Source organism: Petaurus breviceps, unplaced genomic scaffold, assembly GCF_028583685.1.
Source record: "Petaurus breviceps papuanus isolate PSGF00001 unplaced genomic scaffold, PetGlider_PUasm1.0 174, whole genome shotgun sequence".
Taxonomy (NCBI): domain Eukaryota; kingdom Metazoa; phylum Chordata; class Mammalia; order Diprotodontia; family Petauridae; genus Petaurus; species Petaurus breviceps.
Genome location: NW_027185761.1, coordinates 63,913,170 through 63,927,821, shown reverse-complemented (window position 1 = coordinate 63,927,821; position 14,652 = coordinate 63,913,170). Strand labels below are relative to the sequence as shown.

Below are 14,652 nucleotides of genomic sequence, written 5' to 3'. Positions count from 1 at the left end.
AAGCTCCAGCAGGAGCTTGGAAACACAGGAAAAGAGCCAATTAAAGCCAAGTCTGGGGGAACGCATTCTGGGAAGGCTGCACCACATAGCAGCTGACACTTGGAGCCCTACTCTGCCACCACTCACAGCTGGTATGTGTCCAAGGAAGGACCTGAACCCAGAATGGCCTAACTCCACTCTCCCACATCTGCCTCTCAGAGAAAGTGATGATGTACAGTGTCCTGAGTCTAAAGGGGCAACGTTGGCAGCCGTTGTCACTTGACAGGCTGGAAGCACGTAAGCCTGGACAGCGACGGGGCTGCCCACAGCCCATGCGAGGTGAGCACAGGCTGTGGTTCAGAAAGGTGCACTCTGAGGACTCCACACCACTCACCCTACTTGGTCTCATCCCCCAGTCCCGGTGGCTTCTCTAGCCTTGGGGGTCCTGGCCCTGTGATCCCCCTGGTCCCCTCATCCCAGTGCACAGCTCAGCTCATTCCCGATCTCTTCCTGGTCATCTTGTGGCACTAATCACAGCCTCCTTTCCCCCTATGTCTGCTTCATTTCTGCAGGCCAGTTCAGATGCCTTTCCTCTACAGCCTCAATCCTCCCAAGTTCACGATTCTCTCCTAATCTTTTCACAGACATCTACTGACCTTGCAGCCATTCTCCAGACTAGGCAGCTGGGTGGCCCAGGAGAGAGAGTGAAGGACCAGGAGTCAGGAAGCCCTGAGTTCAAATCCAGGCTCAGACACTTGCTGTGTAATCCCAGGCAAGTGACTTCGCCTTTGTCTGCTTCACTTTCCTCAACTGTCAACTGTGGATAATAGCACCTCCCTCTTCTCAGGGTGGTTGTGAAGATCAAATGGAATAATGTTTGTACAGTGCTCAGAACAGTGTCTGGCACACAGCAGGTGCTTCATAAATGCTTCTTCCCCCTAAACCTGCTCCTGCTTAACTTGGCTCTTTCTGTTGAATACAACCCTCTCAATAATCAGGAGCTGGTCATTTTCTCAAATCCCCACAATTCCCCAAACTTCTCTAAAACAGAAATTATGTACCAAAGATAAAAATGTCAGCAGTCTCCATGGTTTAGGACACCAGGAATCCAAAAGAAAGTTGAAAAATTCCCCCAAACCAAGAACTGATGCTCACTGACCCTGAGTTCACTCAGCTCCATTCCCCCACGTCCCACTCTATCAGCACACCAAGGCTGCACTAGCAGACCCAAGAACACGACACAGGCCTGCATCTAAACATACCCGTGCACCGCAGCCCCCCCACACCCCCCCATCTACTTCCACGGAGTCCCTGCTCCAGGCTGCTGAAATCTGCCTCGGCCTCACAGCCAGTTTGGCCGCAGACCTCCAAGAGCAAAAGCCTGCTGGTGACTGCAACCTGCAAGCACCAAGGCTGCCAAGCAGACTCTGCCCATGCCAGAGTTAAGGAACAGAGGGATGAGGACAGGACACTGTGTCTGGGAAGCTATGCAGTGAAAAAGCACAGTACCCAGTGGGGGCCAGTGCTGACTGTAAGCTGGGGAAGAGAGCTAGGCTGGGGAACCACAAAATGCCCATTGTGGGGCAAGGCTGAAATGCTCTGAGATCTAATCTCCAAGGAAACCACCATCAGAGGGGAGGGAGTCAGGAAGTGAGTAATAAGAGAGGAAAAAAAGACTGAAAGTACCTAAGATTTCAGGAAGTAGACATTCAAAGACACTGAAGATAAACAGAAAAAGCAAAAGGAAAACCAGTAACAGCAGAAGGAAACATGGCCCCCAGATCTCATATGTGACCTTAGGCACCTACAAATAAATACTGTAGAATACAGAAATGATCGGGACTTTGAGGAGAATGTGGGACTACAACGTGCTGTTCTTGAGTGATTTTAAAGAGAAATGAGAATTATGAGAGAAGAATTTATGACCCAGACAGCAAAAATAATGAGAATAGAAAAACTTGAATCTGCAATGGCCTCCCCAAAAGAAACAAAAGAGAGAACAACAGACTGAGAATGCAAATACAGTAATGAAGGACAACCTAGAAAAAGAGAAGCAAAAACAAGATCATTTAAAGAAAATCTGCTCATGATGCAGCAAAACCTACAGATCTTTAAGATGGGATGTGCAGAGACAACCTATGATTGCAGGGCTCTCAGAAGAACCCAACAGGACAAAAATAAAACTTAACACCATAATGAAAGAAATAACAGAAGAACTTCTGACCAAAGAAAATGAAATTTCATTGGAAAGAATTCATAGAACATTTTGAGAAAAAAACCCAAGGATGAAAACTCCAAGACAAATGGTGGTTAAATTTTAACAATTTAGTTCAGAAACAAGTTCTGCAAGTCATCAGGAGAAAGACCTTTAAGTATGAATGAAAGGATATTATAATCACGCAAGACTATTCCACACCCACTAGAAAATGTAGGAGGGAATGGAATAATGTGATCTGAGGAGCTCAGGATGCAGCCCAGGGTGACCTATCCTACAAATCCAAGCTTAGCCATACAGAACAAAAGATGGACATTCAGTAATAGAGTCTGAAACATTTTTAGAAAGGAGACCTGAACTAAAGAGATTATTTGCCCCTTGAACACCTCAAACAACAGAAATGCAAGGGGAGTGAATAAACATAGTAGGCAAAGACAGTAATAGCAACAGAGGGACAACAAGGAGTCCAGGAAGAGGCTTCTTGTGCACAAGGAGACAGGGTCCTGAAGGCTAAAATCTGGGCCTGGGGCACATGGACAGAATACCCTGCCTGTAGGTGAATCCGTATTTCGTTTGTGGAACTTTATAGCTTGGGGGGGGGCAGAGCAGGGGAACAGAGAGGAGTGAGTGATGCAGCCGGGTCGAATTGGGGGCTAGCAATGAGAGAGGGTGACCTCTGGTCACAGAAAGAAGAACCTGCAGGGGAGTTGGTGAGGATGATGAAGAGGGAAAGATAGCAAGGGAGAGGGAAAGGAGGCCATACTCTGGAGGTGGGAAGGGGGTCCACTGCTGAACACTTTTATGGATGAAGGGCGATGAGGGTCTTACACTGGAGGAGGCCTAGGGGATTTGTGCTTGGAAAGTCTGCTTGTCCTGGGACGGGGAGAGTTGGAGCCTCTGGGGGTGACTGGAGCAGTGGGAGAGCATGAACACAGGTGGGAGATTTCCAGGCAAATGTAGAAAAAAACATCAACAAGCGAGGGTACAGATTAGTGGTGGACAGCATAATAATAAAGGACCTGGTGGAGGAGGAGCCCTCCCAGGGGCAGTGTCCTCTCAGATCCCGCAGTAACTGGCATTGTTCTGGAAGGGAGAAACAATGGAAAAGGGGACTCCCTGGAGCAAGCCCTGCCAGCAACGGCAGAAAGCTCCCAGAGGGGAGAACCTGGAATGGACACCTTGGAAGCCTTGAATGCAAGAAGAAAACATAATTGTAGGGGGCATGATTCAGAAAATGAAGGTCTAGTGTTAGATGGATAGTAAAGTAGAAGAGAGAAATCCTTTCTGGAAGGTGGAACAAAGAAACATGAAATTTAAAAACTAATGACCAGGAACTGGCCGAAGGGGAGGAGAGGAAGGGGGAATCTACTTGACTGAGAGGAAAAAAGGGGGAAGAAACATATAACCAAATAAAATCAGGAGAAAAAGGAACTAATGAAGAAAACCCTCAAGGGAAAGGGATAAAGACCATATGATAAAAAAAAAAAAATTAGAAGGGAAACAGGTTACATCCCTCTCAGAGCTAGGGGGGAGAGATGTATTCTTAATCAAACAAGAGATAGAGGTAATCACAAGAGATAAAACAGATGCTTCAGTTCTATGAGACTGAAAAGCTTCTGCACAGACAAAGTTAATGCACCTAGGTCAGGTAATGGAAGTATCTGAATGGGGTAAAAACCTTTGTGTCAGATTTCTCTGGTAAGGGTTTGGTATCGAAGATATACACATTATATACATACACACATTCATGTATGTATGTACATATATGTAAATACAAAAAGACTAAAAGCCATTCTGTAATAGATAAACAGTCAAAGGATATGAACAAATAGTTCTCAAAAGAAGTGTGAAGTATTCACAGTTATCTAAGAAAATGCTCCAAATCACCAGCAGTGAGAGAAACAGCCCTGAGGTCTCACCTCACACCCTGCAAACTGGCAAAAATGACAAATAATTGTGACAGTCAATATGGGAGAGGCTGTGGGAAGATAAGGCACACTAACACAATGCTGTTGGAGCTTCCAGGGAAGCCACTGCTAAGAAGAAAGCCCTCATACACACCAAAATGTATGAAGCAGTGCTTGTGATAGCAAAGAACTGGAAACAACGCAGATGCCCCTCAACTGGGGAACAGTTAAACATACCATAGCACAAGAATATAATGGATTATTATAGAGCTGAGAGCAAAAATGTGTGTGATGAATACAGAGAAGTCTGGAAAATCTCTACGAACTGATGCAAAGGGAAGCAAGCAGAGCCAAGGAAATGATATACACAGTAACTACAACCATGTAAACTAAAAGAACGACACATCAAAAATTAAAAGTAGATGTAACAAAATTACAAAGATCAATCAAGATTCAAATGAAGATCTAGGAGAGGACCCTTTCCTCGCCCACCTCCCCTGCCTTGGGGAGGTGGGACACATTCCACTTGGTTTTGGACTTTGTTCTTTCTAAAAACACGGGGAGGGAGAGGGATACTTGGCACAGCTATGGTGATATAAAGAACAGAAACCACTGAACTCCAGGGGCTCCTTATTGCCTCCAGGATACAATACAAAATGCTCTGCTTGGTTTAAAAAAAAAATATAATTGAGAATTAACATTAACAACAACCACAAAACAAGAGGAAGTCCTGCTGGGCCAGTGGAGCCATTTTTGACTTCTCCCTCCACTTTCCTCATCTTGTGTTCCTTTCTACTCCTAGTGTTACCGCCATATAACTTCTTGCCAGGACTTCTCCCGTCTCCAGTCTCTCCCTTCTCCACTCTCTGTCTCTTTCGGATTCCATGTGACATCACCTCCCTGCCTCCAAACCTTCACTGGCTCCTCAACAAAATACACGTCTGTCTCTCCTCCGAGGTCCTTCATCATCAAACTCCAATTAACTCTTCATACCAATCTTCTTCATCTTCCATTTAAACTGTTCCCAAACTAGATCACCCTCAGCCTCTTTGCTGAACTCTTCTGAGATCCCTTTCGACTTGGGGAGTCAATAATTCTGTGACTCGAGGCTTCTTGAGGGCAGTGCTTTATTAACACTTAGGACAGTGCTAGTACAGAGAAGGTTCAGGTAGGCAGCTGGGGCTGCCACACTACAGAATGCTAGCCTTGGAGTCCTAAAACCTGAATTCAACTTTGGCCTTAGATGCCCTGGGCAAGTCATTTCACTGCTGCTTGCCTCAGTTTCCTCATTTGGAAAATGGGAACAATGACAGCACCCCGACCTCCTGGGGTGGCTGTGAGAATCCAATGAGACCATAGCTGTAACAGTGCTTGGCAGACCTTCAAGCGCTCTATGAATGCCTGCCATCATAATGAGAACCGGGTGATGTCTCACAGAGATCTTTCGGCCCGGCTGAGAGCCAGACAGCCATTGTCCCTACACCATCCCTGCCGGCCCTGGCCATTCTCTCCTGGACAACGGCGCTTCTGCTAAGCCCCAGTCGGCTGCTTGGCTGGTTCCATTCCCTTTCACCCTGCGCATTCAATCCAAGCCCTCTTTCCCACTGGAAGGTCCTTTGGATCTTCGTAGACAACTGAATGCCCTCTCCCTCCTTCCATCCAACTTGGTGGCCGAGGATTTCTTGTCCCTGCACCCTTGGGTCCTCTTATACCAGGGCTATTCCAGACAATCAAGGTCCTTCCTAAAATAAGGCAATGAGTAAAATACGGCAAGTACTCCCAAAGTGTCAGGTCAGGGCTCATTCCCTTTCATTACAGGAGGCCTGTCACCTCCCCCACTCTGGAGATTTCATCTCTATCAGTGCTGTTTAAAATCAAATTACTTCTTGAGTTGCCACGTCACCCTGGGGACTCCGAATAGTCTATGAAAACCCCCAGGTCCCCTTCACATGAATGGCTGCCCAGACCCTTCCTCATATGCTGGAAGGGAGTCAGCAGACCCTTCAACTGTCTGCATGTTTGCTAGAGGTCTCTTCAGGCCAAAAGCAGGACAGTGGAGAAGGTCCCTTGCTGATAATATCATTGGCTCTTCTGCAGCAGATTCTGACTATGAAAGTGGAACTAAGCCCAGCAGAAATTACTGCCCTCCTTCTGGACACATTATTTCTGCGAATGCAGCCAAAGGTTCTTTGGCTGCTACATTAGACTTCTGATGTACACTGCCCTTGTGTAATCCACAAACCAGTGCGGTGTGGCCATGCCCCCCCCCCCCCCCCCCCATTATTTGGTCTGATTCAAGCCGTACCAGTCTCTCCTGGCCAGTCCTTTTTTTCACCTGGATCTTGTCCTCCAAATGTGTTAGCCCTTCTTGCTGGCTTTGGGTAATCTGTAAATTGGAGAAACATGCTATCTATGCCTTCATTCAAGTCACTGATAAAAATGTTGAACAGAATGGGAACAATGATTAATTTTTAATTAATAATAAAATCAAATGTTAAAGTGACTGAAAATGCAAAGACAAAACTAACTAATGTAACTTAACAAATTATTACTCACAGAATCTGAGGGCCAGAAAATGCCTTGAATAGCATTTAGTATGGTGCAATGGAAAGGATAGAAGGTTTGCAGTAAATAGACTAGGGTTCAAATCTGAGCTCCAACACTTACCATTTACTTTCTGTGTGACCTTCCCCCTCCTTCCTCCTCCCAGGCCTCACTCTACTGCTCTGGAGAATGAGGGGCTTGGATTGGCCAACCTCTAGAACCACTGTGAAACCTTTAGCTGAATCATGAATCCCCTCTAATATTGCTCGAGAACCTCCAGTAATGAAGAACTCACTGCTGACCGAGGGAGTCAGCCTGTCACGCTCTGGGCGAGGTCTAATTGTTTGTATTCAGTTTAAGCTTGGTGTTCTGGGTCTTCTACCCACAGGTCCTGATTTTAACCTTTAGGACCAAACAGAACTAACCTCACCTTGGCTCTCCATGACAGCCCAGCCTTCCTATATTAGGAGACCTCTATCATTGTTCTAGTCTTCATATCGTTCGGCTCGTTCTTCAGCTGGTCCTCTCACGATCTGGGTTTGGGTCCCTTTACACCCACATGTCCTGTTCTGGGCTTGGTTTTCAAAGTGTGACACTCTGCTAAGCTGCACTATGGGTCTCACTTTGTATGCCCATTGCTAGCTCCTCCTGGGCTACACTTTGAGGGCCTTCAGGGACGGGCTCCCCCCTTCTGGCTTCGAGGACCTGGAGCTCTTGACGACTTTGCTAGTAGGTGGTGGGGTGACTTTGGCCATGTTCCTTCACCTTTCTGTCTATCTCATCTCTAAATCGAGGCCGCACTACACATAAGCTGCTTTTGATCTCTGTGTCTTGGTTTTCAGTGAAACTTTTCTTGGTAATGAAATAACTGTCTTGTCCTTTCCCAGTAAAGAGGTGAGCTTATAAACAGACTGTTTATATACTTTCCATAATTTCTGTTCCAACACTGTTCTGAAGTTAAAAGGGAGATAGATCCCCAGACAAACTTCTGACATTTTAAAATGGAAACAGACTGAACTTCATTGTTTTACAGGCTGCAAAGACAGTTGGTTGAAAGGGCTTACTTTTAAGCTAAATGGGGGTGTTGTCCCCCAAAAATTGTTTTAAAGGGACTAATATAAAACAGCAGAGTTCAGGAAGAGTTTTGAAAGGTACAAGTGTAAATCAAATGAAAACCCCAATTTCCAAATGTTTAGTATTTTTCTGTGGGCCTGCCCCCTGGCTATTTGGATGGTAAGTTACAAGTGCTCTCTGCTCCACTACCCTGGAGGTTACACCTTCTGTTCAAATATTAATTATTCATTAAGGTCGTATATAGATCCAGAACAAGAAGGGATCTTAGAGACTATATTTAGTTAAACCCTTTCATTTTACAAATGAAGAAACCAAGGTCCAAAGAGAATAAGCAACTTGCTCAGGGCCTTACAGGTATAACAAGGAGAGTCTGTGGAAGTTCCTGATGTCTTTTTTTGCAGCTAACTTTTGCTTTAGGGGGACAACACAGAATCAAACCAAGGCAAGTTGGATCATGAAACCCTGAAGCTTTGAAAGAAACTTCAGAGGCTATCCATCTAGTACGACCTATTGATTTCTACACGAGGATAATGAGGTCATAAGGATCTATTACTATGTCCCAAGCTGGCCACCACTGGCCACATATCAGAGACGAGGCAGACATTCTTCTTCCTGTGGTTTCTGCAGTGTACTGGCTTTGCTCTCATGCATCTTAGGCAGAAGAACACGAGATTCCACTGGCTCTGACCAACAATCTGCTCAGCCTAAGTATTGGCTTTTGAGAGTAATTGAACTCCTGGCATCCTCCCTTTCCCTGGAATACTTGTCTACTGGAAAAGTGGGGGCCACCTCCTGTGATGGCACTATCCTCCCACATGAGGAGTAAACATCCAAGTTCCTTAACTTCCCTCTAAGAACACTGCTATGGACAGTGACGGTGTCATGGGAAATTTATCTGCAGAAGGAAGGGGAGGATACAGCTGCTCAGCCTTAATAGACATACATATGGAAGGTGTTGTTTGTAAGGCAATGTGGCTAATTTTTTTTACAGCCATGTGAGAACAGACATGGCCACTTTAGTGCTGCCCAATTAAAGCAGTCCCTCTGCATTACTTTGATAATATGCCAATATTCAAGACATTTTGGCAAGAAATTTGCAGGGAGTATTTATCAAGAAGGATTTTTCTTAGGCAGCAGCTGTAAAGACGCAGATGGGCTTAATGGAACAAACAATGGACCATGTCCGACCCCATCACAAGTGGCTATGTGATCTCCTTGTTGCAGAGCCAGCCTGAATTTTCTTACTGAGGTCTTGTATACTGTGCTGGCACATCCTGAGAGAGGCATGGGACACCTCCATGTTGCTGCCATGCATGAGACTAGGGAGATTTTCTATATCACTGTGAGAAATTCCAAAACAATTATAACTACTCTTTGTGCTATCATGGTTATAACAATAACAACTTAGACTCACACTGTGCTCTAGATGCATAATGACCCTATACATTATTTCCCCTGGTTCTCTGCAATATAGAAGTGACTCAGAAGCAGAACTAAGGGGAATGTAAGAAGAAACCTGCTCACTTCACGTGAGTCTCTGGAAGGAGAATGAGCTGCCTGGGGAAGGCCCAGGCCAAGAGAGGCTGTCCAGATGTTGGAAAGAGTTCCTGGTCAGGTTCCAGTCAGGCCCAGATGGCCTTGAGGTTCTTTCCAACCTGGAGATTTCATGACAACTATGACAACTGCATTTCCTCCTTCATGAAGGTGTGATAAGACTCAAAGAAGCAAGTGACAGGGCTACTAATCCATCAAAGCACACAATAAATGTGAATTATTGGGACACAACTAAGAGGTGAAAAGGGAATTTGGACAATTTTTCCTGGGATATAGAAAACCTCCATGAAGACCTGCTGTACCATCTGCTGGGGGTGCCATGGGTTTTCAAAGTCTGGACCAGCTCCCGTCAGAGGTTCATTGTTTCTGGATTGTCCTAGTGAATTTTGGAGGCTCAGTATTTAGGGAATGGTATCAATAAGGCATGGAAAGCTGCAACCTTGTCTGTGGATAGAGTACGCACACTGATGAAAATTCAGGCTCTTAGGAAGTAAGTATAGAAAACACTAACCATGGTTCATCTCATTTTCCTCTTCATCCATTGGATTAACATGGGTTCTGGGCCAATACTCTAGGAGAGCTTGCAGTAAAAGCCCTCCCAAGTTCACTGTAAAGAGAGTTCACATTATTCAAAAAACAAGAGAAGAATAAGATTATGAAACATAAATTATGTTCCCAACTACTTCATTGGGCAAACGCCAGCACCATGTGAGGCTGTTGATACAAGTCCTCCTCAGGGGCCTTACTCATTGTGTTCCTGGAGGCAGCAGCCCCAGCCTCTGAAGGACCATGTCAGGGGAGGGACAGGCCCATGTCAGCCAGGCCCTGCTCCGAGTCTGGACTTGGTCACACTGGGCCTGCTGTCCAAGGGTCTCAGTAAGCGAAGAAAATCGAGAGTTTTATCATAAGCAGGCTAGCTGCTAGGGGATGTCAGTCTTAAACTGCAGTTATTTCAGTAAGAAACCTAAAATTTTGAAGATCTGCTGATAACATTGACATTCTGAATAATCCTGAAAACTATCTGATAATACAGAAAAAACTTATGTTACTAAAGCTGATGTACTTGGGTAGACTTTAGCCCACCCACCATTATGAAAATTACATGACCACAGTCTGATTTATCTTGGCCAAGAATGAGTTACTTTCAGCTAAATAGTAATGGTAATTAGTACTACTTTCATATAGGGTCATTCAAAAAGAATTAGTAACTGCTTCTTTGGAAGGGCTACTTCTGAAGGAAACTGTGAAAACCTCTCTCAGAAAAGTATTATAAGACAACTTAAACTCTATCTTCCTGTCCTTCCTGAATGAGATCTCAGGCTTGGCAAGACCTGGACAAAGTAGAACAAGGCTTTTATTGGAGCAGGGGTGCTCAGCCTTGCTCCTTCACTAAGAGGCTGGGCCCTAAAATGCCAGGGTAACCCACAAAACAAAGACAGTAAACAGAAACTCACATTTTGGATCTGACCCATCTGGGCTGCTAAAGCCGGCATCTTTTGCTGAAACCCAAGCAGCAAAGCAGTCACTCTCATCCAGTGTAATTGTCAACATCTGTTAAGATAAGACTTTCACATCAGAAGGCATTTTTCTCGACCTAAACTTTGCTGTTTTTGTTTATGTGACAACCATGTATTTGGTTAAAAATAAACTTTCCTGGTTTCACAAATCATATTAATCTACAATGTATTACTTACATCTGAAAAATATAACTTGCATGTTCATAGACTGTAAACCCCTTGAGGGCAAGATGCTATGTCATTGTTTCTCTCTGGACCCCCAGTAACTAGGCAGTACCTTCCATGAATGTCTAGTGTACTGAACCATGCATGTGTTGGATTCTAAGCTTAGTGCACTGCATGGTTTGTAAGGACTGAAATAAACTCCCTTTACACTCCTCTGTCCCCATCCCTCTGTCAGTAACAAAGCCCAGCCAGCTCATCTATTTGAGAAAAATCACAACTGCTGCAGAATGTCCAGGCTGCCCAACTTCCCACAATGTTTATAAACTTACCCCAGTTTTTAAATCAACCGAGAACCAATTTGGCACATACACCATTTTAAATCTTTTCTTAATTTCTTCTTCAAAATCCACTTTGCCAAGATCTTCAACTTTACATGCCTGCATTCCAAAAATTTTGAGGAAAGTAGAGTAATTACTGACTGGACTCCAGAACATTCAGTTCTGAATCTACATCTTGGACTTTTACAAGATGTTTCTCTAGAGAAGAATGGAGTTTAAAATGCTTGCTAAAAAAAAGAACATGGCAAATCATCCCAGCTAAAGGCATTCCTGCACAGTAACCAACCACTGGCCAAATCATATCCTTAAAGCGTCTTTAAAAATGACCCTCTTCTTTTCTAAGTCTGAACTTCTTTTATAAGCTCAACCCCAACATTGGCACCAAAATGATCTGCAGATTCCTTTCAGCACTCTCAATCAGAAGCATCCAAACCACAAGGAAGAAGCCAAGGCCTCCAAGTAGCGAGCTCTCAGCTCTCGCCACAAGCGTGTGACACACGAGTCTCTCTCCCTGAGGATGTCCATGTTTTTACCCTTTACTTCTCACCATCATCTCCTTCCCCTCTGCCCCCTTTGTCTGTCGGGTCCTCTTCTTCACCCTATCTGTAAGTATCCAAGGGTCTTAACTTATTTCTCTACATCCTTTACCACTCACTCCCTGCCACTTCCACATCCCTCTATGTGGATTGGCTCCTAAAACTGATGCCTCCTTTCCTCAGGTCTGCTCCACATCTCTAGCTGCTTACCGGCCATCGCCATCCACATACAACATTGCTATATTCTTTCTCCCAAACTTGTTCTTCTTCCTTCCCTATTTCCATTAATGGTGTCACTCACCATTCTCTGAGTCAACCAAACTTGGAACCACAGCTCTCGACTTCTCCCTTCTTTGTTCCCACATTCTACCAATTCCTAAGGCCTAATGATTCCCTTGTATCCCCTACATCCAGCTCCTATCCCACTAGTTTCTTCACTGGTCATGCAAACTCCATGTCTCCCCCTGCCTCAACTTTCCAATCAAACCTGCAGGCTATCAACAATTTAATCATCTTGAAGCACCATGTAATCATCCCCTGATCAATAACCTTCCCGCAACTCCTTGATACCTACAGAATGAAATCCAAACTTCTTATCCTGACATCTGTGGCCTCCACAACCTGACCCTAATTTATCTTTCCAGTCAAACTGGCCCAAGCCTCCTTCCCTAAATAGGCCTTATGCTTCCCCATTTCCCCACATGTGAGCTTCTGTCTCCAATGCCCCTCCTTTCACATGGCAGAGCCTCCAATATTGCCTTCTCTTCTTTGCTCTCACTCTCTCCCTATGACTAACCCAAATAGAAATTTTCCTCCTTAACTCTGACATCATCCTATCACACAGTAACATGTCTCACCTTCCCAACTCTGGGGCTATATACTTTCTTAGGGGAAGGACCAAGTATGCTGTATGATGCACAGAACCAGGGACCAAGAATTCAGACAGATTACACTCACCTTTAATACATCCCAATATGCCACATTATTGTTGGTGTCTTTGGTTAAAAGATGCCTCTTATCATTAAGAATGTGGCACTGAATAATACTGGCACCTCCTAAGCAGGAAAAAGAACAGAATTGGTTAGCAAGGCCTCAGTGTCATTGGCCTAAAGCCAATTACAGAAAAGTTGGTGGGGCACATACAGCAACCAAAAAGCTCAAAGCAAAGGGGGCATGTGAGCAGCCCTTTCTCAATGCTCCCAATTCTAGTTCTACAACAAAAGATCTTTTTTGAGGTCACTCCTGGGATTTCACACTGGGGTTGGGAAGCCCTGGTTTGGACCCATCGTTTACTGAACAGATGCAGCAGGATGGCTGTGGAGGGCCTCCTGGAGGTTAATGGGAAGGAGTCAAGTGAATCGAAGGTTTTCACCATTCAGGTGTATGTCAGAGGTGTGACATTCAAGGATGACCCTCTACCTGCTGCAGCTCTCAGAAATGGCTTCATTTGGACACATGTCCAGGAATGTCTATGACTTTGTACTTCAAATTAGAAATAATGTGGAGTTTGTGGTTTTATGTACAAACAATCAGAAATCCTATTTTAAGTTTCCTCTGTGCAAAGCTGCTGTTCAGTTATTCAAGTTGTATCTGACTCTTCGTGACCCCATTTGGGATTTTCCTGGCAAAGACACTGGACTGGTTTGCCGTTTCCTTCTTCAGTGGATTAGTAATGTAAACAGGGGTTAAATGACTTGCCCAGGGTCATGTGGCTAGTGAGTGTCTGAGGTCAGATTTAAACTCAGGTCTTCCTGACTCCAGGCATAGTGCTCAATCCACTGAGTCACCTAGCTGCCTAAGTTTAAAACAGAAAACCTTAGGAAAAAAAAGTGTGTGAAATGCTTTAGTGGGAAATGATGCCTTAAATCTGTCAGCAGCAGACAAATCTAGGGAAAGAAACCTTGTGACTACTCTAGGCTGCTCAAGAAATACTACTGACTAGAGCACTTGACTGTGGCCTCCTCTGAAGGCAGGGTCAGGCACATCCAGACCATTGCCTCCTCTAGCACCGAGGACAGTTCTCTGATGACAGGAGGCTATTACACAAGAAACAAAAAGCCCCCTGATGGAACAAAGAACAGCCCAGAGTGTCCGAATGAAATGAACTTTTGCTTGGTGAAAAATACAAAGTGGCAGTGGGGTAGGAGCCCCCTTGTACTGTGGTTCTCACCAGTCAGACTCTGAAGATGACCCTGCTCATTCATGGACTGGCTCTTCTTTCTGGAACAGAGGCTGAGGCCTTTAAACACTGGCTGGAAGCCCACCTGTCTAAAGGGGATTCCTATATGGGTCTGACTTGGATGACACAGCCTCTGAAGTCTACCCCAACTCTTATGTTCTGGGATTGCTCTCCCAAGCAGCAGTGGCCTTCCCTGGACTGTTGTGACACTGTTTCACCAAGAGCCTCTCTTTTGTGTTTGTATGACTCTTTGTAGACTGGGGAATCAAAGCACCAATGGAGGTGGAAGTCACTAGACACCATTCCCAAGGCTTGATCCACAGCAGCTACAGACAGTGGGACTTACTCCTGGACTTGATCCCACCTCTCCTGGCTTGGGCCAAAAGTCAATGTTCAATCTTTGAACATCCTTGAGAGTGATATATAATACAGAGTGTGACTATTTTAAAAGTGTAAATGCATGAAGACAAAGACCTGTGGCCCAACAAACTTCAGTTTATGACACCAAATAGCATTTTCTTAGAGGTTTCCCTTATATAAAAGACAATGTATCTCATTTATCTTTCACTGAACTGGAATTTCTGCCAAGGAAAGGCTGGGTTATTCTTTTAAACAAAACCTTCACAATGACTTTAATAGTCCAA

General features: G+C 44.8%; 1 protein-coding gene across 3 annotated transcripts in view; it reads right to left on the bottom strand.

The window, feature by feature from the left end:
• Positions 1-14,652, bottom strand: part of WDR48 (WD repeat domain 48) — a 45,399-nt gene that overhangs the window by 15,445 nt on the left and 15,302 nt on the right. For 2 of the 3 annotated variants that reach the window (XM_069084323.1, XM_069084322.1), the window contains exons 10-14: positions 12,787-12,884; positions 11,285-11,392; positions 10,728-10,824; positions 9,785-9,880; positions 6,407-6,487 (exon numbers count right to left, since the gene is read on the bottom strand). In XM_069084323.1, coding sequence (XP_068940424.1) covers positions 6,407-6,487; positions 9,785-9,880; positions 10,728-10,824; positions 11,285-11,392; positions 12,787-12,884 — 480 coding nt within the window. The remainder of the gene's footprint in view (positions 1-6,406; positions 6,488-9,784; positions 9,881-10,727; positions 10,825-11,284; positions 11,393-12,786; positions 12,885-14,652) is intronic. The other variant, XM_069084324.1, reaches the window with a different exon arrangement.